This window comes from Oratosquilla oratoria, chromosome 39 (assembly GCF_046742065.1).
Source record: "Oratosquilla oratoria isolate Oo_2021 chromosome 39, ASM4674206v1, whole genome shotgun sequence".
In the NCBI taxonomy this organism is placed as follows: domain Eukaryota; kingdom Metazoa; phylum Arthropoda; class Malacostraca; order Stomatopoda; family Squillidae; genus Oratosquilla; species Oratosquilla oratoria.
In genome coordinates, this window is record NC_134815.1 from 3,060,867 (window position 1) to 3,086,687 (window position 25,821).

At 38.2% G+C, this 25,821-nt stretch overlaps 1 protein-coding gene across 13 annotated transcripts in view; it reads left to right on the plus strand.

Moving 5' to 3' along the window:
• Positions 1-6,576: 6,576 nt before the first annotated feature.
• Positions 6,577-25,821, plus strand: part of LOC143020258 (uncharacterized) — a 43,898-nt gene continuing 24,653 nt past the window's right edge. For 3 of the 13 annotated variants that reach the window (XR_012965885.1, XM_076176454.1, XM_076176456.1), the window contains exons 1-4: positions 6,577-6,784; positions 9,564-9,685; positions 15,407-15,442; positions 20,277-20,406. Coding sequence is in view for 12 of the 13 variants with exons in the window: in XM_076176454.1 (XP_076032569.1) it covers positions 6,592-6,784; positions 9,564-9,685; positions 15,407-15,442; positions 20,277-20,406 (481 nt within the window). In the remaining variant the exon portion in view is untranslated. Of the gene's footprint in view, positions 6,785-8,210; positions 8,442-8,488; positions 8,529-8,591; positions 8,777-9,563; positions 9,686-15,406; positions 15,443-20,276; positions 20,407-25,821 lie in introns of those variants that run through there. The other 10 variants (XM_076176457.1, XM_076176458.1, XM_076176461.1 and 7 more) reach the window with 10 other exon arrangements.

Below are 25,821 nucleotides of genomic sequence, written 5' to 3' on the forward strand. Positions count from 1 at the left end.
TCACAAGGACCAATGTGTGTGGATGTAATGCCTCAACAGTGTACTATCACAGCCCAGTACTACACTGATCACGTCCTTCCTCGAGTCCTGGAATATCAGGCCAAGACTGCACCAACCCGTCGCCGATCGCGCCTTTTGCTGCACCATGACAATGCTGCCCCCCACAAAGCTCGCCTCACTGTGCAGTTCCTGGAGCAACAGGGTATCACACTTCTCCCCCACCCACCCTACTCGCCTGACCTTGCTCCCTGTGATTTTTTGTTGTTTCCAAAGATCAAGGGTGCGATCGCAGGGAAGCTGTTTCATCGCATCCAAGATCTGGCGCGAGCAGTCAATTCAGAGCTACGAGGTATATCGGCTTCTGAGTACCGTGAGTGCTTCATGAAGTGGCGAAAGAGGATAGAACGTTGCATAGAGGCAGGAGGGGAGTACTTTGAAGGAATGTAGGCCACTATTTGGATTTACCTCTGTACCGTGAAAATATATGGTATCACTGTCATTACTTTTTGATCACCCCTCGTAAGACGTGAGTTTGGAATGACATCAATTTTGGAATTAAGTGCATGGATGAAGAAAAATATCCAAAGATAATTTTGAATCACATACCAGAAGGAACAAAACCAGTAGGAAGACCAAGGCGAAGATAGATCGAGGGAGTGGATGATGCTTTGAATGGGAGAGGAACAAGCTTGGATGAAATGTCACGGAATCAAATATTCATGGATAGAATGGAGTGGCGGATACTTGCAAACGAGGCACCGGCAGCTGACAGGCCATGACCTAACTGACGTCTGGTGAGAAGAATGAGAATTATAATTATTATAATTATTACAATTATTATAATTATAATTATTATAATCTTTATAATTATAATAATTATGATAAACTGTTTATTGAAAAAGTGGCAGCCGGAGGCTGAAAATACACATAGTAAGGGAAGAGAGTACATAATAAATGATTACCTATACATATTATGATGCTGAAGTGATTGTGCACTATACAAATACATGAACATATAAAAATGATAGATGCGTCTTAGTGTTAATATGATATTTGGATTAGATGTTAAAATGTGCAATAGAAGGTATGGAATTGTGTTTATATCTGTCTATGCGTGGTGCTTTAAAAAGCTAGAGTCTATTGTGATGTCTTGTGCCCCGGTCGGGCAGGACGGTCAGCTTCCGACGGTAGCAGGTTACGGTGGAGACGATGACGTAATAGCTTGAGGCCGAATTTTCTTTGTGTCTCCTTGTGACGGTCTGAGAGTTTGGGCAGGTTGAGGTTGGTTAGAGCAGCCTCGTAGTTGGAATAAGAGGAGCCTAGGATGATTTTGCGTGCCTTTTTCTGTGCCCTTTCCAGCTGCCGTTCCTGAGGGAGATTGATGGAGGGGGTCCAGGCTGGAGATGCATAGCAGAGTTTAGGCAGAATAAACTCCTTCTCTGGTGTTCCAAGTGATCTCAGCCTTCGCAGCATGCATAATCGATAAGATGCTGCAATGACGGTGTTTGTCACATGATGTTTCCAGTCCAACTGGTCATCCATAGTGATTCCCAGTAATTTAGTGTGGTGTGTGTATTTACCTAGTTGTATTTTACGGGAAGGGGAGCTATGCTCGTGGGGTCCCGTCTTCATATCTCGTGTGTGTGTGTGTGTGTGTGTGTGTGTGTGTGTATGTGTGTGTGTTTAACTGTTGTATTTGCCTAGCTGTATTTGCCTGGTTGTATTTGCCTAGTTGTATCTTACGGGAAGGGGAGCTATGCTCGTGGTGTCCCTATTTGTGTCTCGCAGTGTCTAGTTTGCTCTTAAATTCGTGTGTGTGTGTGTGTGTGTGTGTGTGTGTGTGTGTGTGTCTGTGTATATGTGTATATACCGTATATGTGTGTATATATGTATATATATATATGTGTGTGTATTCGCAGAAAACCACTTAGGTAATGGGACACTATGATCCAAACGTATGTTTATGCTGAGACATTAAGACAGGTTGACGTAAGCGGAGTAGGAAACACAGGAGTCTTAGTCTTGAATTTATTCCTGACTAGTTTCGCAGGTGTGCTTTTTCAAAGGAGTCATTCCTTTGAAAAATCATACCTGCGAAACTAGTCAGGAATAAACTCAAGACCAAGACTCCTGTGTTTCCTACTCCGCTTACGTCATATATGCGTATATATGTATATATATATATATGTATATATATATATATATATATATATATATATATTTGTATGTGTACATGTATGTGTATATAATATATATATATATATATGTATATATATATATATATATATATGTCCGTATATATGTATATATATATATATATATATATATATATATATATGTCCGTATATATGTATAATTATATATATGTATATATATATATATATATATATGTTTTTTCTGCATATTATTTTCATGTATGTATATATATATATATATATATATATATAAATATATATATATATATATATCAGAGGCGACTCCAGGTCATCAACGTCACTCGGGCTCATCACAGATTTCGCCTAAGACACATGCATAAATGAAGGTAAGAGACGTAATGTACACCGTAGACTTTTACATCTACCAAGCTAATACGTATTAGCCCGAGTTACTGGACAGTTTTCCGTTCCTTTAAGAATATTGTATAATTTAAATCTTTCTTACATTAGAATTTAAATCCTAAGCTCTGTAGAAATCTATTGTTTCAAGGAAACATTGAATTTGAATTACTTTTAATTCTTACAATTATAGATAACAACTTGGGCCGGTAAGCTCTGAGCCCGAGCGCATCAGCAACTCAAGAGATGCCAGTTAGTCTTTTAACGAGCTTACCAAGCTAATTTGTATTAGCCCGAGTTACTGGACAGTTTTCCGTTCCTTTAAGAATATTGTAGAATTGAGATCTTTCATACATTGGAATTTAAATCCTAAGCTCTGTAGAAATCTATTGTTTCAAGGAAACATTGAATTTGAATTACTTTTAAATTCTTACAATTATAGATAACAACAAGGCTGTAAGCTTTGAGCCCGAGCGGCGGAGGCAGGATCGAGGCAGGATCCGGAAAAGCTCTGATTGGCCGAGCCGAGAAGCAGCTCGACTATCATTGGGTGACGAGTCAGGCGCGTTATATAGGAGCAATGTTTATATTCTGACACAGCCCAGTGCCCACCTAGAGTAGACGAATCCCAGACGCTGAACGAAAATATATGAACTGTGGCCAGGCGAAATAAATGGAGCCCGAGCTAACTGGCTGTAATTACATGTTCATTTTAGAAAATATAATACTCGAGCTAAGCCCGAGTAGCCTGACGGCCGGAGTCGCCACTGATATATATATGTATGTATATATACATATATACATATATATATATATATATGTATGTATATATACGTATATGTATATAATTACATATATATATACATTTATGTATATATATATATATATATATATATATATATATATATATATATAACTCAAACCCACTCTCGGAGAAAGATAAGCTGAGATACAGAGTAAAACCGTATATTTCGACCACTGACTGTGGTCCTCTTCAGTTCGTAACTGCTGAAGAGGACCACAGTCAGTTGTCGAAATATACGGTTTACTCTGTATCTCAGCTTATCTTTCTCAGAGAGTGGGTTTAAGTTTTATTCTATTCGTGTGTTACGACACCTACGTTACTTGATATGCATATATATATGTATATATATATATATGTATATATATATATATGTATATAAATATATACACTGTATATATATATATATATATATATATATATATATATATATAAGAATAGAGCGAAACCGGTCAGGAACAAACTCAGGAACTCGGAACTAGCCCCATGACTTCTTTTTCCACCTTCATCAATATATATATATACATATATATATATAAATATATATGTATATATATATATATATATATATATTTATATGTATATATATATATTCCTACAACGTAAGAAGTCTCTCGGAAGACCACAGGCTTGAGAGTTTATGGAAGAACTAGACAACATCAAGTGGGACATCGTAGGATTGAGCGAAGTCCGAAGAGAGGAAGAAAAGCTTATATAATTACAAGAATGTCACCACCTGTTCTACTATATAGGTAAGGACAAAGAAAGATCTAGTGGAGTAGGATTCTTGATCAACCGAGAGGTTGCTGGTAACGTAGTTAAATTCAGTAGTTTGTCAGACAGGGTAGCTTGGATTGTGATTAGGCTGTGTAAAAGATACACCCTAAAAATAGTTCAAGTTTATGCACCAACTTTACAGAGTTCAGACGATGAAATTGAGTCGTTCTATGATGATTTAAGTCAGGTAATGGATCAAGAAAAAAGTAAGTACACGTTGGTAATAGGAGACTTTAATGCTAAAGTGGGGAAGAAGATGGGAGATGAGACGTGCATTGGTAAGTTTGGAGTAAGTGAAAGAAATGGCAGAGGCGAGATGTTAGTCAATTTTGCAGAGAACTACAAGGTGAGGATAATGAACACTTTCTTCCAAAAGCGCGTAGGTCGTAAATGGGCGTGGAGAAGTCCAAATGGAACAACAAAGAACGAAATAGACTTCATATTAGGAGATGAGAGTAAAAGCGTTGGCAATGTTACGGTGATAGATAAAGTGAACATAGGTAGTGACCATAGAATGGTAGGTTGCATAGCTAAATTCAATTTCAGAGCCGAGAAAAATAAACTAATTTTAAGAAAGAAAATCAGCCTTGCAAAGGTTAAGAATAATAACAAAAAATTTCAGTTTGAAATTAAAAATAGATTCGAGGCTCTTAAGAATTAACGAGGACAGCGTGAAAGATATTAATTTGAATTTGGTGAATATCATTAGGGAATCGGCAAAGAAAGTAGGAAGTACAAAAAACATTAGTGAGAACAAATACTCCAAAGCTACAGATGCCCTAATTAAAAGAAGAAGGACTATGCAGATTAAAAGCAGGAAGAGGAAATAGAAAGAATAGAATTAAACAAGCTTATCAACAAAAGGGAGAGATTAGAGAAAAGAGAAACATGGATGAAATAGAGGAAGCTATTCGGAAAGGTAAAAGCATTAAAGTGACCGAGCGCAGACATGCTTTAGGAAGACAGCAAATGATTTGTTTGAAAGATAGAAATGGAGAAATCATTAAATGCAGGGACAGAATGGCAAAAAGAGTAGAGGAATTTTACCAAGAGCTTTACTTGTCGAAGACCGTAGTTGTCAGTAAATTCAAATGTAGACGTTAGTAGTGTACCAGAGATTACAAAGGAAGAAGTAGAATTTGCTCTAAAAACTATGAAACGAGGAAAAGCACCTGGGAAGATGGTATATCGATAGATCTGTTGAAAGATGCAGGTAAATTAGTTCATATTAAATTAGCTGAGTTGTACACCCAGTGCTTACGTCAGGAACGAGTTCCTGATGCAATGCTATAGTGATTTTGCTTCATAAAAAAGGAGACCAGAAGGACCTTAGTAACTATCGACCGGTTAGCTTGCTATCAAATGTATAGAAAGTATTCTCCAAGATCCTTACAAATAGACTAAGCAAAGTTTTAGATGGAAACCTACCGAGAGAACAGGCAGGCTTTAGGAGCGTATATTCGACTCTTGACCATTTGCAAGCGATAAACCAACTAATCGAGAAAACGACAGAATATAATATACCTCTGTGTTTAGCTTTTGTAGATTACGAGAGGGCCCTTGGCTTGGTAGAACAAATAGCAGTACTAAACTCGCTACGCAAGCAGGGCACAAACGAACAGATTGTAAGAGTTTTAGAAAAGATTTATGCGAAAGGTACCGCTATAATTCGGCCTCATAAAGATACAGAAAAGATCGAGATCGAGAATGGAATAAGGCAAGGCGATACAATTTCACCCAAACTATTTACAGCTTGCTTGGAAGATATTTTCAGAAGATGTCGGGATTAAATCCCGACAGAGGCATTTTTTAGAGTAAATAAGCTAGTATTACAAATTAATATACACATATGTGGTTACGGCCTCAGTTAATTGAGTGAATTGATAGCAGTAGAATTAGGATTAAGATTGAAATACAGCAATTAATCATATCAAGCTGTATTAAATTCGTATTCTAGAAGCTTAGTATATGAAAGCTTGCATGACAAATTATACAGTCTTACTTTTTCCATTTAGATAGAGTGGCATATAATTTTTGTTTATATATACGAAAACATGATATAAAGCACTATAGAAATGACTCGACACCCCTAGTTACCACAAGCTGGTTGACTAACCCCTCTCAGGAATGTCGAGTTACCGATATATCATTTTCATTATTAATCGTCTTATTTACCACTTGGTGACTTCTCCGTCTTGAGTATTGGTTCTGGTGCATTACCCATCTATATTTCCCATGCATGGGGATTATATAATATATGTATCGTGCAACATCTTCACTTCAGTTAAGGAGAAGTTGTACTTCCCATAGACCCTTGGCAACGAGAGGTCAAAGGTCACTAGGCGTTCGGGGCCAAGAGGCCCCTGCCGCCCCTATAACGCAGTTGAGTACAAGTCAAGTCCAAGACAAGAGATGTATTTGACCAGAAGTGTTAGTGATTCGTGACTGGGGAGTGACATGAATTTACCCCAATCACAGACCTTATATATATCATGTGTGAAGTGGATATACGACGAAGCGTGTCTTAAACCAGTGAGGGGATTCTGTGAGAGAACCATTCCCCTCAACACATACCTTTATCCTTCTCCCCATTCTCATACTCATCCTCCATGCCACGCCCGAAGTCGTCGCACACATCACCGTCACCACGGTAAGTCATAAATTGAGTTACAGGAAATATCCAAACCAACCTGAATGACTGAAATGATTACATATTCACAAAGATACATGATGCTTTGTGATGCCATTGTACTTTTCAGGGTTCGATGAGTCCCTCCCGATCACAGGAACGTAGTTTTGTTGTTGCTGAATGTTGTATACAAGTTCACACAAAGTATCCCAGTATTAACTCGGTGGAACGGTCGCCTAGATTAACTTACACCGTCAACATTCATATTGAAAGAGATGGGAAATCTGTCGGAAGTCATAATATTCTCCACAGAAGATTGAGTAAGGTTTAAAGATTAATGGCGAATATTTGAACCACCTAAGATTTGTGGATGACATCATTCTTATTTCAGAAAGAGCAGAAGACTTGCAAGATATGCTGAGTGATCTAAACAAGGAAAGTCTTAAAGTAGGTTTAAAAATGAATAAGAGTAAAACAAAAGTAGTGTTCAACACGAAAGTTCAAAGTAAAGAGATTGTAATTGATGGTGAGAGTCTTGAAGAATTTGAGGAGTATAATTATTTAGGGCACTAGGTGAAAGTGATGAGAGATCATGATAATGGAATAAAAAGATGCATTACAATTGGTTGGAAAGTGTATGGTAGGTATAATAAAGTCCTGAGAGGCTCTCTACCTTTATGTTTGAAAGGTAAAGTTTACAATCAGTGCATTCTGCCAGCAATAATCTATGGGTGTGAGACTTGGAAACTAACGAAGGCAATGAAAACAAAGCTAAGGACTGCACAGAGGAGAATGGAGAGATCAATGATGGGAATAACACTGAGAGTCCGAAAGAGAGCAGACTAGAGTGAAAGATGTTGTGGAGGCAGTAAAAGAGAGGAAGTAGAATTGGGCAGGTAAGTTAGTGCGAACGACTGGTGAGCGATGGAGCAAGTATGTTACTGAATGGACGCCGCGGGATAAGAAGCGTGGAAGAGGGAGACCAGGCAGGAGGTGGAGAGACAAGATTGAGAAGTTTGTAGGAGTGACGTGGCAGAGGATGGCGCGGTCGTGTGAATCATGGAATGCTATGAAGGAGGCCTTTGTTCAGCAGTGGACTCAGGATGGCTGATTTGATTGATTGATTGATTGATTTCATGGTAACTGTCCAGCCGGACAACATAATTTAATTCAAAGTAAATAAATCGTGATGATAAGTGGAGACACAGAGCTTAGTTCTAATCCAGAACATAATAATAAATTAAATAAAACCGGAAAGAGGTGAAATGATCAAATTCAAGACCAGTCATTATACACCGATGGCAGAAACACGTCAAATGATTAGGCAATGGCCATTACTTATTTCTATTATATGTTTTAAATTCTGGTGAGAAACGTAATATAATTTATGGTGAATGAAGGGTTAAGTCACAAAAATGATATAACATAACACAAGGTTATCGTGCGATATCGCTCTGCATTTGTCTCGACCACACAGGCATAGCCAATCCTAAAATGTAAACAATAGAGACTGACAGCGTAAATAAAGGAGTAAGTAAGTCCATAGGACTGATATACTCATAGCATGGAAATTGTATGTAGGATAGCGTGGTACAGTTCGGACACATGAGCAAATCGTGTAAAAATTAGGAAATTGACGAGGAAGACTTGAAGAGAATGGGCAAGTGAACTTGGTAAGGTTTGTTGGAAAAAAAAATGAAGTTAATTTTTATCAGGAAGTAAAGTCGTAGTATCCAAACGTAGAGACCACAAGGTTGTTGAACAGGTGAATGGGGGAGATGATTGTAAAACTAAAAAGTTGAAGGTGTCTGGGGAATAGGTAAAATTCCAGAAGCACTCAAACACTGGTATTTAACATGAAACTTGTCAAGTAGCTCCTAACTTAACCTAACAAATAATTCCATAGGAAAATATCTTTCAGATGCAAATAGAAAAAGAAAAAATTAATTTGTGTGTTACTGGAGCTTTACTGATGTGGACATGCTAGTGGGCAACTGGAGAGAGATATGTGAGGTAATGATAATAATAATTTCATTTGGCAATGAATCAATTCAATATACATGAAGTGCAGATAATGAGAAGAACACATTTGTCACATAGTTCAAAATAACAAGGGAAGAATGTACTAGGTGTTCAGAGCAGTATGGAGATATGGAGGTTATCTCTGGTAACTGAAAGAAATGTATGACAGTTATGCTGATTTGTGGGTGAGGCAAGGCTAAGGGTAACAAATGCATTAGGGGAAAGTTTAGTGGAGCCAGTGTAAATGAGATACTGGGTAATGTATGGAGTTACAGAATGGAACAATGGGTACTATTCCAGTACTAACACTTAAGTTAAATCCAGAGCACTAATCAGTCTTTATGGTATTTGAACTCTGGGTATCATGTTCAATGTTGTGTTTAAGAAGTGTAATGATTTTTACATGTTTCCATAGTGTGAGTATTATGCAGTATGTATGTAGTTGATTACATTTTTGAGAGCTTGGAATTCTTGTGTTCTTGTGTTTGAGGTGCATGTTTGATATGTGGAAGTGTAGTACACAATTGTTTATTTTTGGAAGACTGAACATGTAATCTTACAATGTCCAGCACTCGCTTAATTCAGACAATAATACAAAATTTCTCATCTGGTGGCTGTTGCTGGATAACTTCAGATTTTGTGTCTTGTCTGAGAGACCTGAGACTGCATATTGGTAGTTTGAGTACAAGGATTCTTTTTAAAGTAATTTTGCACCATTCATATATAAACTGTAATTTGTTATAGGTATAACTGTTGCTTATTTGTCATTTTTCATCAGCCATAATGGGTTCGTCATCGGATGATGATGGGGGTCAACTGATGGTAAAGGAGGAGGGGGACTCGGATGACATGACTTTGTGGGATAGCCATGGACGTTGTTCTGCATTCTCCCCTTACAGAGTAAGTACCATATAGTAGATTATTATATACTTTGATATATATATATATATATATATATATATATATATATATATATATATATATATATATATATATATATATACAGTGTTCCCTCACCACTTCCCCCTTCACGTTTTGCGGCTTCAGTGCTTCGCGGGTTTTTCCAAAATATTCATAAAAAATGATAAAAAAATAATCAAATTTTCTTAAAACTTACCATGCCAACACATGAATGTTGTGCCTTTCTCGTGTAAGTTTTGATAGAGATTAGAATGATAAATAATATCGCTAGAGGGAATTGATTGGAAAAAATGCTATCAGTGCGATGTCACAAAGTCATGCATTTTATGACCTATGTATATCTTGATCTATTAAGATTTTAGGAAAAAACGAAATTACACACTGTTTGTTTGGTACTTCAGATGTTACATGCAAAAGCAGGTTAGTCTAGGTAAAGTATTAAGATTGGAAAACATTTGTGATGTCATCAATGACATCATATGGACTGACAGATGAAGAGACGGACATACATCGTTCAAATGCTCATGGAATATGGAAAATAAAGATTTGATTATACTGTAAAAATATCAAGTCAATAAATAAAAAACTTTTTTATTAATATTTTTCTATCAGTGTGTCTGATCCCCCTTAATTACTGTATAATAAATGTTAATTACTGTATAAGGTTTTATAATTAACGATTCAAGTAAATATGTGTACTGTTGTAATCTTTGTCTCAAATATGTAAAGTATAAATACTGTTTACATATTTGAAACATTCTGGTACCCACATAAACATACACGAAAATTCCCAGGGGGGGAGGGCAGATCCTACTTTGTGGTTTTTCACCTTTCGTGGGGGGTTCTGGTCCCCATTAACCGCGAAAAACGAGGGATCACTGTATATATATATATATATGTTTATATAATATAAATATATTCATATATATATATATATATATATATATATATATATATATATATATATGTGTTTGTGTGTGCACACACACAGTATATATATTTATTTTTATTTAGCTAACGCAACAAAGTAATGTCGTAGCATATTGGTAAAATTATACTAATGACCCACTTTCGGAGAAGAATAGGCGAAAGTAAAAAGATCACAGTTAGTGATCGAAATATACAGATCTTTTTACTTTCACCTATTCTTATCTGAAAGTGGGTCATTAATATTATGTAGATATGTATAGATAATTTTCATAATTGAACTTAATTAGTACAAGCATCTCATTAATGGGATGTTTGGTGACTATACAGTCTACGGTGCTTGACATAAGATTGGTCGCCAGGGCTGCAGTGGACCAGTGCAAAGTCAAAAATGGTAACTCCCTTAAGGGGTGGTGAATTTTTGTATCTTGAATGCGTTGCCTACCATTGTAGCACTGTAGGTGAAATTAATCATACTGCCAGGAACCAACATGTTCAGCGGTTGTCTTGCCACTGTGGGGGGAGGATTTGTGCTAGGGATTTTTCCCAGTCTTCTCTATTTTCAGCACAAGGGAAGAGGCCTTGCTGTGGATGTACTGTCTTGCTGCACTGTGTCTGACCTGGGCAATGGGCAGGAGATAATGACCCTTCATCCACTAGGAGCTAAGATGAGAGGGAAACAAGGGTGGTGGTTGGGAGTGGAATGGGTGGGAGTAGGTGTGTACCTTTGACTTGGTATATAGATAGATATTATTTGACCCTTAGATAACTGCTGCTTACAGACACTCCATCCTCGTTTTTTGTAGCCTCTAGATATTTGTTTTATACTTGCTTTCTGGATGGTAGTTACCATTTTGTTTACAGCTTTATCCAGGGATGAGAATTGGCTTACTTCAAAGTGTTCTAGCTCTTTCTCAATATCTTCTAAATATGTTCACTAGTTTGCTTTTTGGTAATTTACAAAAGTCCTCTTTGTCCTGGGTTGTAATTTCTCTTCCAATTTTATGATCTTAATTGGTAGGTGACTTTGATAGGTCTTGTATGGTTTCCTATGTGGTTTGGATTTGTACGGAGGGTGAGGACATTGTCTTGTCAGGTGATGTAGGTTGATGATTGTGTTGGAGAGGCTGTCAGGTGGGGTTGTTGCAAGAGTTAATTACGTTTAGGTCAGGGAGCTGTTCAGGATTTGTCCTCTTTGATCTGCTGTTTGTGACAAGCCAGTATGGGTAGTATGCATTCAGGTTGTGTGTCAGTGTGATTTGTTATCGAATTGAGCAGTTGGAGCTGTGGATTGTAGCCTCTTGGGGTTGGTGTAAGTGGTCAGACATACATTTTTGTGATATTGTTGTTTTCTTTGTTTGGAATGTGATTATATCAGTGATGGTGTCTGTGATTTATTGTTTTGTGTTTTGTTGGAGAAGGGCATGCTGTTGTGTTACGAGGCCACCTTTTTGTGTTGTCCTCTCTTATTATTGTGTAATCAGTGACTGAGAGGGGTTATAATTTGTGGCGAGTCCCTTTATGTTCATCTGTAGTATGTTTAGGGTGTTTTGGTGTGTGTGTGTGACTTTTTCCTTGTGTTGGTTGCAGCTCCAGTTTGTAGTGTATTGGGTTGTTTTTAAATGATTTATATATCAAATGGAACCATCGAGGTAAAGGTGGGACTTTGTCAGGGGTGTGTTATGTTGCCCTGGCTGTTCAATCTTTACATGGATGGGGGGGTGCGAGAGGTGAATGCAAGGGTAGTGTGTCAGGGGTTGGAGATGATTAAATTAAATGGAGAAAAGTGGGAGGTGAGCCAGCTGTTGTTTGCTGACAACACTGCACTTATAGCAGGATCAGAGGAGGGATTGAGGAAGTTAGTGACAGAGTTTGAGAAGGTGTGTGAAAGAAGGAAGCTGAAGATAAATGTGGGCAAAAGTAAGGTGATGAGATGTACAAGGGGAGAGAGTGACAGTAGACTGGAAGTGAGCATTAAGGGTGAGAAACTGGAGGAAGTGGATAGTTTCAGATACTTGGGTACGAATGTGACAGGAAAGGGAGGAGTTGGGTTGGAGGTAGAATGTAGGTTGAGAGATGTGAGTAAATGCCTTGGTGGATTAAAAAGTGTAATGAGAAATAGACATTTGGGAATGGATGCTAAGAGGAGGTTATATGAAGGAGTGATTGTGCTAACAGCAATGTACGGGGCAGAAACATGGAACATGAGAGAGGAAGAGAGAAGGAGTCTGAATGTATTTACCTAGTTGTATTTTGCAGGAAGGGGAGCTATGCTTGTGGTGTCCCGCCATTGTATCTCGCAGTGTCTAGTTTGCTTTTGAACTCATGAATGGTTTTTGCACATACTATTTCATTATCCAGTTTGTTCCAAGTGTCCAAAACTCTATGTGGAAAACTGTTTTTCTTCAGTTCTCTTCTATAGCTATGTTTTTTGATTTTCTTTCCATGTCCTCTTGTGTTTCTCTTGTCCCAGTTAAGTAAGTCCTCTCTATCAAGTATCTCTATGCCTTTCATGATTCTGTAGATGGTCAGTAGGTCACCTCTCTCTTTTCTTTGCTCCAGTGTCAGTAACTCCAGTTTAGCCAATCTCTCCTCGTATGATAGGTTTGCAAGTGCAGGTGCCATTTTTGTAGCTGCTCTTTGGATTCTTTCTATTTTCTTATATTCTTTTTGGTACTGGGGGACCACAATGTTGCCGCATACTCTAGCTAGGCCTTATCAATGTAACCAATATTCTTTTTATCATGTCTTCGTCCAAGTATGCAAATGCCACTTTTATTGATCTTAGCAAGTTGTAAGTCTCCCCGACAATTTTGTTAATCTGTTTATCATAGGACAAGTCATTCGTGATGATTACTCCCAAATCTTTTTCGGATCCTACTTTCTTTACTTCCTTGGTTCCAATTGTATATTTTCCTGATATTCTGTTTTTGCTTTTTCCAAACTCCATTATGCTACACTTCTTAGTATTAAAGTCCACTTCCCATTTCTGACTCCAGTTCCATACCCTATTCAGGTCTTCTTGCAGTGCTTCACAGTCCTTATCAGTTTCTACTTTCCTTAACAGTTTGGCGTCATCAGCAAAGAAGCTCATGTAACAGTTCATGTCCTCGTCCATGTCATTCATATAGATAGCAAACATTATTGGTGCCAGTACAGATCCTTGCAGTACTCCACTGATCACCTCTTTCCAATCTGAATATTTTTCTCTGAGCACTACTCTCATCTTTCTACCAGTCAGGAAGTCCTCCATCCATTTTAGTAGGTTCCCTTGTATTCCTCCTATGTGTTCCAGTTTTTTTTAGTAATTTTCTGTGTGGTACTTTGTCAAAGGCTTTTTGCAAGTCTAGGAAAGCACAATCAGACCATCCATTTCTTTCATGCACTATGTCTATTAGCCTTGAGTAGAAGCATATTAAGTTTGTGGTGCATGATCTTCCTTGTCTGAACCTGAATTGTCTTGGGTTTGATATGTTGTCTTCCAGATGTTTTACCCATCTATTCTTGATGCGTGCCAACAGCACTGTATGGGGCAGAAACATGGAACATAAAGGAAGAAGAGAGAAGGAGTTTGAATGTGTTTGAGATGAGGTGTCTGAGAAGTATGATGGGGGTTACTAGGCTAGATAGAGTGAGAAATGAGGAGGTGAGAAGGAGAACAGGGGTGGAAAAGGAGCTGGGAGATAGGGTTGATGAAAAAATATTAGGATGGTTTGGACACATGGAAAGAATGAGTGAAGAAAGACTAGTGAAAGAGGTGTGGAAGGCAGATGTGGAGGGAGTGAACATGAGGGGGCATCCTAGGATGAGGTGGATGGATGGGGTGAAGGGGGCTTTGGGGAAGAGGGGAATGTCTGTTGAGGAAGGATGGGAGAGGACAGAAGACAGGGGTGAATGGAGAATGGTTGTATATGGATGATGTTGTGATTGCATGAGGTGGAATGGGCGGGTGGATGGGGGGTGAGGTAGTATGTGTGAGCAAAATTTTGACGCAGCCCGAAGGGATTTCTCCCCGTCCTCTCATTTTATGCAATGGGGGGACGGAGAGGGGGGGTCGCCGATTTAATGAAGCGGCCTTGCTGTGGATGTGCTGTGTCTTGCGACACTGCTTCTGACCCAGGGCAGTGAACAAGGTGCAGGGATGACCCGTCATTCAGGAGGTGCTAAGGTAAGAGGGAGGGTGGAGGGGTGTGGAGTGTATTCAGGGATGGAATGGGTGGGAGTGATTTTGTGCCTTTTTCTTTTTGGCTACCCCCCTTGTAAGGGGGAAAAAGCCTTGGTATATGTATGTATGTATGTATTTTACGGGAAGGGGAGCTATGCTCGTGGTGTCCCATCTTCATATCTCATTTTATCTAAACTATTTTTAAATTCATGTATTGTTTTTGCACACACCACTTTCTCATCTAACTTGTTCCAACTGTCTATTACTCTGTGAGGAAAGCTGTTCTTTTTCAGATCTCTTCTATAGCTGTCTTTCTTGATTTTCTTTCCGTGCCCTCTTGTATTTCTATCATCCCATTTTATTAGATTCTCTCTATCAATAATTTCTATGCCTTTCATGATTCTGTTAATAGCTATCAAATCTCCTCTCTCTCTTCTTTGCTCTAGTGTCTGTAGTTCAAGTTTTGCTAGTCTCTCTTCATATGATAGTTTTGAGAGTGTTGGTGCCAATTTTGTAATTGCTCTTTGTATTCTTTCAAGTTTTTTTATACATTTTTTTGTACTTGGTGACCACATCGTTGCTGCATATTCCAATCTTGGTCTTATCAGAGTGATAAGAATTTTCTTCACCAATTCTCCATCCAGGTATGTAAATGCCCATTTGATTGTTCTTATTAAATTATAAGTTTCTCCAAAAATCCTATTTATATGTTTCTCAGGTGACATATTATTCATAACAATGACTCTCAGGTCCTTCTCATTTTCTACTTTTTTTATTCCTTCTTCTCCCAATTTATATGATCCTGTTATTCTGTTTTTGCTTTTTCCAAATTCCATTATACTCCATCTCCCGCTTCCTACTCCATTCCCATACTTTATTTAGATCACTCTGTAGTGACTCACAATCTTCTTCCGTGTTCACTTTTTTTAATAGTTTTGCATCATCTGCAAAGGAGCTCATATAACTTTCAATTTCTTCATCCATATCATTAATATATATAGCAAACATTATTGGGGCCAGAACTGTTCCTTGTGGAACACCGCTTATTACGTCATCCCATTTTGAGTGTTTGTCTCTTATCACTACTCTCATTTTCCTTTCTTGCAAAAAGTCATCCATCCATTTAAGCAGTTTGCCCTGTATTCCTCCTTCAGTTTCTAATTTCTTAAGCAACTTCTTATGTGGTACTTTGTCAAAGGCTTTTTTTAGGTCTAGAAATGCACAATCAGCCCATCCATCTCTTTCTTGTATTATATATATTAGCCTTGAATAGAAACATATTAAATTAGTGATGCATGATCGTCCTTGTCTGAATCCAAATTGCCTTGGATTTAGCACATTGTTTTTTTCTAAATATTTTACCCATTTACTTTTGATAATTCTTTCACAAATTTTTGCTATTGTACTTGTTAGAGAGACTGGTCTATAGTTGGTATGGTCTTCTTTATTTCCTCCTTTATATATAGGTACTATATTTGCTTTTTTCCAATCTTCTGGAACTTTTCCTTCTTTCAAGGAACTATTTATTATGCTATGTATTTTGTCTGCCAGTTCATTTCTGCATTCTTTCAAAATCCAGTTTGCTATTTCATCTGGTCCATGCAATTTTCTAACATCAAGATTACTCAAGTATTTCATTATTTCAGTCTTTGTTACTTCTATTTCTTTCATAGGGGGGACTTTCTCCTTCCATTCGATCTCTTCAGGTTGTATATTTTCCCTTGTAAACACTGATTTAAAATGCCTGTTCATAATTTCCACCACTTCTATTTCCTCTGTGTATTCAACTCCTCCTTGTCTTAATTTCTCCAAATCTTGTTTGTTTTTCAGTTTGTTGTTTACAAATCTGTAAAATAGTTTTGGTTGATCTTTACATTTTTCTATGACATCTTTTTCATATTTTCTCTTTTCCTCTCTGCACGCTTGTACATATTCATTTCTATAACAAGTATATATTTTCCATTTTTCAGGTCTTTTGTATTTCTTCCATTTGGTCATAGCTTTGTCTCTTTTGTATTTTAACTCCCTACAACTTTTGTTGTACCAGCACTTTACATATTCTTTTTCTTGTTTTTGTCTTGGGACATACTTTTCCAACCCTTTTTTATAGATTTTTGTCAAAATATTCCATTTCTCTTCTACTGTTGTATCTTCTTTGTGTATTCTTTCCCAGTATTCATTTTGAAAGAATTCTCTTATTTTATCAAAATTTGTTTTTTCATACATCAATCTTCCTTTTCTATATTGTTCATTTCTTTTCATGTATTTTTTCTCATTTAGTTCTAGTTCTATCAATGTGTGGTCACTTTTACTTATTGGTGCCTGGTATTCTATCTTTTCCACTATTTCAGGTTCTGATGTGATTATTAGGTCTAGTCTCGATGGTTCATCTTCATTTCTATACCTAGTGTTCTCCTGAATTCATTGTGTCATTGTGTGGTCAATAATCATCTCAAGTAGAACATTTCCCTATGAGTCTTCACCCTTTACGGTCATCTCTTCCCAGCAGATTTCTTTGCAATTAAAGTCGCCCATCATAACTATTCTTCCTCCATCTTCCATTATCTTGTTTAATGTTATTCTTGTGTCTTCTAACATACTTTTATGTTCACTCTCTTCCCACGAGGCTGTTTTTGGGGGCATGTAGTTTATTACAAACTTTCTGCTCTTCTTATCTTTGTCTTCTACTTCTATCATAATCATCTCTACTCTATTCTTTTCATATGTGACACTCTTCACGTTTATATCCTTCTTAGTCAGGAACATAACTCCACCCCCTTGTTTTATCTCTCTGTTTCTAATCCAATAATTATATGCATTGTGTCCTATGCTGTTGGGTGGTAGTGGACCTTTTAATTTTGTCTCTACAGTGCCCATTATGTCCGGTACTTTTTCCTTTAGATACTCATTCAGTTCATTCAGTCCGGTTATTAATCCAGCTATGTTTGTGTAGGACACTCTTAACTTTCTGTTATTTCCATTGTATTCTCTGTTTCTTTTTTGTTTCTCTCTGTTATGGTCCATTTCCTCAATTTCATATTCACTACTCTCCAGTAGAATTCTTGTTTTTCTGACTCCGTTCTGGTCTCGTTTTTTTCTTTAGCTTCTTTCCTTTTCATTTTTTCTTCCTCTCTTTCCTCTTTATTCATTTCTCTTTTTATCCATACCTTTTTATACTGTTCACTTGCTGCTAGCTTCCCTGTTTTTGCTAAGATATTCTCTGCTGTTGTTTGTGACCTGAATTTAATCTTAATTGGTCTGGTCTTATCTGTACTATATTTTCCAAGCCTAAACATCTCTTAAATTTGTTTCATAATTTCAGGTTCATCTTCCTGAACTAATTGTAGTAAACTGCTTACTTTTTCTTTTTCCTCACTGATTCTTGAAGTTCTATCTAGGTTATGTTTCTCTTCCATTCCCAATATAATTATACATTTCTTTTGATCTGCTAAGTCTCTTACTATATTCTCCTGTCTCATCACTTTGATAACTGATTCTTCAGATTGTTCTTTCATTTGCTGTTTAATTATGTCAGTAAATGCAACTTTACTGTTTTCCTGGATTTTTTTCCAACCTTGTGCTTCTTTTGCTATGGCCTCTTTTGTCTTTATTATTCCTCTTTAATTCTTCATTCTCCTCTTTTACTTCTTTTAACTGTCTTTTTAATTCTTCTATTTCATTAGTTAAATTTTTGTTCCCCTTCTCTAGTTCTTCCAACTTTTCAGCTCTCTGTGCAATGTTGGTTACATTACCGAACCTGTCTTCCCAATGTTCGATCATCTTATCAAGTTTCTCCTCTAGTCTTGTCAATCGGGGGAGGTTGGTATCCCCCCCACCCTCATTAAATCCCTGGAAATTATTATCCTCACCTTCCATTGTGCTGCTCTTATCTATATTTCTAATCTTTACATTTTTGTTAATCCCATCACCAGAATCATCGGTCCTCCGTTTGTTTACAAGACGTCTGGCCTCTTGGACCAAGTCTTCCCCTTCCTCATTTCCTTCCATTTCCCTCAGTAATCCCTCCCCTTCTCCTTTTTCCTCACTTTCCCATGACACCACAAGTTATTCCCTTCCCTGTAAATACAATAGGTACTTCCTTTGCGTTGAGGGCCACGAAAATTTCACTTTTTCTTCAGAACTCTAATCCTCACCGTCCATCCGACAAAAGTGTGTGTGTGTGTGTTTGTGTTTATGTGTGTGTGTCTGTGTACTTCTGTATGTAAGTCTATTTTGTGTTGGTATATGTATTTTTGTATACATGTGTGTTTGTGTATGTGTGTATCTGTGTATGTGTGTGTATGCATGTATGTGTGTGTGTGTGCATGTGTGTGTGTGTGTGTATGTGCGTGTGTGTGTGTGTGTTTTTGTGCGTACGTGTGTGTGTGTGTGTATTCTGTGTGTGTGAATGTGTGTATGTTTGGGTGTGTGTGTGTATTTTTGTATGTGAGTCTATTTTGTGCTCATATATGTATTTTTGTATGCATGTGTGTTTGAGATGAAATGTGTTTGAGATGAAATGTCTGAGAAGTATGATAGGAGTTACTAGGCTAGATAGAGTGAGAAATGAGGAGGTGAGGAGGAGAACAGGGGTGGAAAGGGAGCTGAGAGTTAGGGTTGATGAAAGAGTATTAGAATGGTTTGGACACAGGGAAAGAATGAGTGAAGAAAGATTAGTAAAAGAAGTGTGGAAGGCAGAGGTGGAAGGAGTGAATATGAGGGGGCGTCCTAGGATGAGATGGATGAATGGGGTGAAAGGGGCCTTACAAAAGAGAGGAATGTCTGTTGAGGAAGGATGGGAGAGGACAGAAGATAGGGGTGAATGGAGAAGGGTTGTGTGTAGATGAGGCTGTGATGTATGAGGGGGAGTGGGTGGGGGATGGGGGGTGAGGAAGTATGTATGATTTCTCCCCGTCTTCTCCATTCCTGCATGAGGGGATGGAGAGAGGGGGGTCGCTGAATTTATGAAGTGGCCTTGCTGTGGATGTGCTGTGTCTTGTGACACTGCTTCTGACCGAGGGCAGTGGACAGGATGCAGGGATGACCCATCATCCAGGAGGTGCCAAGATAAGAGTGAGGGTGGAGGGGAGTGGAACATATGGGAAATGAAATGGGTGGGAGTGATTTCTATGCCTTTTTCTTTTTGGCTACCCCCCATGTAAGGGGGAAAAAGCCTTTTGTATATGTATGTATGTATTTGTGGCATATGGAGGGAGGGTAACATTGGTCAGATAGATATAATAACTTCCGATTGTACAGTGGGGACTCGAAAATTTATTCCAAGTCACAGGATTTTGTTTGTTACTTCTGAAATCTGTAAGTTGAGGGCTGAGTGTACATTTCAAAGAAATTTAATTTTTTTTAAGTTATTAACTGGCCCTTAGAAATGCAAAGAAACTATATAACCTTTGTTTTATGTTTTTCTTAGAGTGAAATATTAATTTGAATACATTCTACAAAATTTTACTTCAATTACAGCCTGTCACTGTACTGACTAACTTACAAAGAGGAAACATCCAAACTCAGACAGCACAGATTGAGCCTGAGGATTTATCTATACATGTAAGAGCTGCGATGGGGGAACTTAAGCCTGAGGATTTTGAGAAAGGTATGATTTTCATGTAGACCAGTATTTCATAAACAGAGTTATAAGATGCAAAATGGGGAGGTATTGCAGAGTGATTATGATCCGAGGAGATGCTGTTGCTATGAGAAGGACCGTAAAAGTCATTTCATTGAGTACAGATGTCAGTTGTAAACCTTTGTTTCCACCTGATGGTGCATACCTGGTTGCTGGAACAAGTTCAGAAATGAACTTTTTCATTCTTTGATTTAAATTTGATCTGTCTTTACTTTTTTTCATATGAGGAAGTCCTTACTCTAGCACATGCCTTCCCACACCTTCTAGCTGGAGATGTCCAAGCAAACTCGGACCCCCAACATATGCCTAATAAAAAAAAAAAAAAAAAAAATTAGTTACTATCATGAAAACTGATGTCATTGAGGAACAAGGAGGTACCATGGTCATTGAGATGTCAACATGCTCATGGACTACTGCTGGTGCCTTGAGAGATGTTGTAGATGGGAAAGTTAGATGGAAGTCAGCGAAAGCTGTTTATTCCATGCTAACTTTTTTCTGTCAGTACACCCATCAGGGGTATTTGCTGCATGTTATTGTGTGGTAAAAATCTGCTCAGTCTCTTCTAGCTGATACTTTAGGGTCTACATGGGGTGTTTCTATGGACCAGAGCTACACATATCATCTGTGTGAGAAGAAATATGTACAGACGCTCCTCTACTTACGTTCATTCGTATTACATTTTTTCGATTTTACGTTTGAACTGACTGTAAAAAAAATTGTAAAAAAAAAAATGTTTTGAGTGAATTTTTTAGTTTAGCGCGCTCTCCGTAGTTCAAACGATACTTGCGCATGCCGCTGCGTCCATTGTTTACATTGCACAAATGACAAACTGAACATGCCTTGCCTCCTCCCCCTCCTCCACCATCCCAATTTATGTTGCTTGAATTTATTTGAAATTAATGTTATTATTTTACAATGTTATGTGTATAATTAATGATTTAGGGGTGTATTATAAGATATGGTAATAGAATGTACGGATGTATAGTACAGTAACAACTTACGTTCATTTTCAACTTACGTTCGGCCGTTTGGAACGTAACTAAAACGTAAGTTGAGGAGCGTCTGTACTCAGATTATGCTACTTTATTTTACTGTCTGTCCTTTTATGCTGTCCCCCAACTTGTAATACTGTCCTGTGCCACTTCTCTGAATGTATATTTCCATTTTTGCCCACTGTGGTAGGGGAGGAAAGAATACTGCTAAAGAGTTTTCCCACTTGGGTCATAAAAGGCAACTAAAACAGGACGAAGGATGGGACTAGGCAACCTGCTGTCTGTAGCCCCAAAGGGCAAAATCCTACAAGAAGTCAAGGTATAAGAGGGTCTGGGAGTTTTCCAGCCAGAATCCTAATGTTAGGGTCTTTTAATGTGTGTGAGTGTGGTACAGATTAGAGTAAAAGGGAAGAGATAGGCAGTATGTTAGAATGAAGATGGATGTGTTGGTACTGAGTGAAACTAAGTTGAGAGGGAGGGATGAGTTTAAGATTGGGAGTGTAGTGGGGAGGGTGTTGGGAGTGAGAAGAGGACAAGGGAGGGAAGGAGTGGCTATAGTAGTAAGTGAAGATATAGGTAAGTGTGTGGTGGAGTGGAAGGAGGTTTCATCAAAGTTAATGTGGATAAAGGTGAAATTGGGAAGGGAGATTTGGGTCTTTGTAAGTGCGTATGGGCCTGGTAGTGAGAAGATTGTAGAGGAAAGGGAGGCTTTTTGGATAGATTTAAATGAGTGCAAAGAGAGTTTTGGGAGAAATGTCTGTAGTGGTATTATGAGATCTGGGCTAGAGTAGGGGATGAACCAGTAGAGTGGTAGGGAAGTATAGTGCCAGGTAAAAATTGTAGTTGAGAGTTGGTAGTGATGCGTTTAGAGAGTTGATGATAGCTAACACAGTGTTTAGGAAAAAGATTAACCTCTTCAATACAAGTTGTATGTTTGCGTGCAAACATTGGGTTGTCACTTGTACAACAATTCGATGATGCATCACAATATGTGCATATCTCTCTGTATCACTAACTCAAAACTGATGATCATTATTATTATTATTATTATTATTATTATTATTATTATTATTAATATTATTATTACTATTATTATTCTCATTAAAACAATATCAAGTCTGTTCATAGTAAATTTTCTATCTGTACGTAAAAAAATAGGTCATAAAATGAAGGTGGGGTATGATCAAGAGTGTCCATATGATAAATTATGTCTTTCCCTCTCTCTGCGTGGAAAAAAAAATGAAGAAAAGGGATGATATGCATACATCCATGATATGTCATCATTAACTGCCCAGTGTACAATAATCCAGAACTCGTGCCTTGGCACCAGCTGCCAAAGGTACGACAACCCAACACTTGCTACTCATGACGCCTCTACATGGGCATCATCATAGTCAAGGGGTTAAGCATAAGTACACATGGCAGAAGGTGGTGAATGGGTGGTTTGTTGATGAGGCTTTAATGGACTATGTAGTGGTATCCAGGAGAAAATAGGAAGAGTTTGATTTCCATGTTCTTAGGGTAGAGAGTGGGGGAATATCAGATTATTTTTTGGTGGAAGGTAAGTTGATAGTGAAGGATAGATGGAGAAAGAGGAAAAGGACAGAGGGTAAGGAGGTGCTTAGATTGAACTTTAAATGAGAAGGAAAATGAACAGGAGTATAAAAAGCTGAGAGAAGTGTTGGTGGTGAAGGATAGAATAGAGGTAGGAGTGGAGGAGGAATAAGGGTGTTTCAAGGAAGGAGTAACAAGGTGAGCAAAGATAGTGTGTGGAACAAGGAGGATGGGAGGGAGTAGAAGGAAGAGTAGTGAGTGGTGGAATGATGAAGTGAAGAAGGCTTATGAAGAGAAGCAAACATTCATGGACTGGTAAAATAGGACGAGAGAAACATATGAGAGGTACAAAGGAAAAAAGAAGTGAAACAAAACATAAGATAAAGAAGGCAAAAAGGAGAGCAGATGTAAAATGGGGGAGGAATGTGACAAATTTTTTAAAGTAATAAAAATATTGTTTTGCAAGGAAGTTAAGAGAGGAAGGGGAGGTGAGTCAAGTAGAGAAGAAAAAGTAAAATTTGCAGATGGAGAGATTTTAACAGAAGAGAAGGCAGTAAGAGGAAGATGGACAGTATTTTAGGGAGCTGCTAAATGACCCGTCATCCAGGAGGTGCTAAGAGGGAGGGTGGAGGGGGGTGGAGTGTATTTAGGGATGGAATGGGTGGGAATGGTATTATGCCTTTTTCTTTTTGGCTACCTCCTTTGTAAGGGGGGAAAAAGCATTGGTATATGTATGTATGCTAAATGTGGAGGATAGGGAGTGGTGGTAGCAGTGGGGAATGTCGAGGAAATGAGAGGAAAATGGAGAAATAAGAAAAGATGAGGTACAAGTAGTTATTAAAGTGTGAGCAGGTAAGGCACCTGGATTAGATGGGTGTCCTGTGGATTGTCTGAAGAAGGGAGGAACAGTAATGGTGGACTGGCTATTGAAGTTGTTTAATGTGTGTCTAAGGGAGGGTAGAGTGTCAGGACTGGAGGCTTATGGGAGGGATTTAATTGTGAGGATTAAGAGAGGAACGGAGTAACTGGTGAGGAACAGCGTGGGTTTAGGAAAGGTAGTGGTTGCATGGATCAGATTTTTGTGGTAAGACAGATTTGTGAGAAAGCTTTAGGAAAAGGTAAGGATGATTTTTGGGCCTTTATGATTTGGAAAAGGCTTATGACAAGGTAGATAGGAAGGCATTATGGAAGGTTTTGCATATATATGGGATTGGGGGAAAGACTTTTTACAATAGTAGAGCCTGTGTTAGAATTAGAAATGGAGAGAGTGAGTGGTTTGAGGTAAAGGTGGGACTGCATGAAGGATGTCATGTCGCCATGGTTGCTCAACATGTACATGGATGGGGAGGTGTGGGAGGTAAAGGCAAGGCTAATGGGCAGGGGATTGGAGATGGTTAAAGAAAAAGGAGAAAGTGAGAGGTGAGCCAGTTGTTGTTTGCTGATGACACTGCTTGTGGCAGGGACAGAGGGATTAAGGGAATTAGTGATGGAGCTTGGGAAGGTATATGCTAGGAGAAAGTTGAAGATGAATGCGGATAAAAGCCAGGTGATGAGATGTACAAGGGGAGAGGATGGCAGTGAGTTGGAAGTCTTAAAGTAGAGAGACTGGAGGAAGTGGATAGCTTTAGGTATTTGGTTGGGGTTGCATGTGGCAGGAAAGGGAGGAGTGGAGGTAGAAGTAAACAGTAAACTGAGAGAAGCAAGTAAATGCCTTGGAAGATTAAAAAGTCATGAGAAAGTCATCTGGTAATGGATTCAAAAAGGGAGATTGTATGAAGGGGTGATTGTGCTGATGGCTTTTTATCAGGCAGAGACTTGTAATTTAAGAGAGGCAGAGAGGAAAAGTTTGAATGTGTTTGAGATGAAATCTCTGAGAAGTATGGTATGGGTTACAAGGTTGGTTAGTGAGAAATGAAGAGGTGAGGAGGAGAGTGGGACTAAAAGAGATGACAGATAGGGCTGATGAAAGAGTATTGGGATAGTTTAGACATGTGGAAAGAATAAATAAATAAAGAAAGATTAGTAAAAGAGGTGTGGAAGGCAGAGGTAGATGGAGTGAATTTGAGGGAACAACCAAGGATGAGATGGATGGATGGGGTGAAGGGGACATTGAGCAAGAGTGGAATGTCTGTTGAGCAAGGAAGGAAGAAGACAGGAGATGGGGATGAGTGGAGAGTGGCTGTGTATAAATGATAAAACTGTGATGCAAGGAAGGAGGGGGTGGGGGATGGGGAGTAGAGGGTGCTTATGTGTGAATGATATTTTGACGCAGTCTGAAGGGATTTCTCCCAATCTTCTCTTTTTGTGCACAAGGGGTTGCTAATTAAGTGAAGCAGCCTTGCAATGGATGTGCTGTGTCTTGCTGCATTGCTTTGGACTTGGGGCAATGGGTGGGATACAGGGATGACCTATCATCCATGAGGAGCTAAGATGAGAGGGAGGAAAGGGAGTGGGAGTGGAATGGGTGGGAGTAGGTATGTGCCTTTGACTTGGCTACCTTCCTTATAAGGGGGAAAAAGCTCTTGGTATGTAGTCTTTTTTTAACATTGAATTTTATATTAACTGTAATTGTGTGCCATTTTATGTATAGTTTGTACATTTTCGATCAATGTAGATTTGATTTGGAATGAAAAAATATTAATTCGAGGAATATTGTGGGTTTTTGTTTTTATTCTATTTCATTTATTTTATTATTATTGTTATTGTATATATATACACATACCATATTTGACGGCATATAGGACACACTTTTTTTCTCCAAAATTTTGGCTCAGAAAATCGACCTGCCTCACACATTATAGGTAAAATTTGAGACCCCCCATGGGCCTAGGCTAAT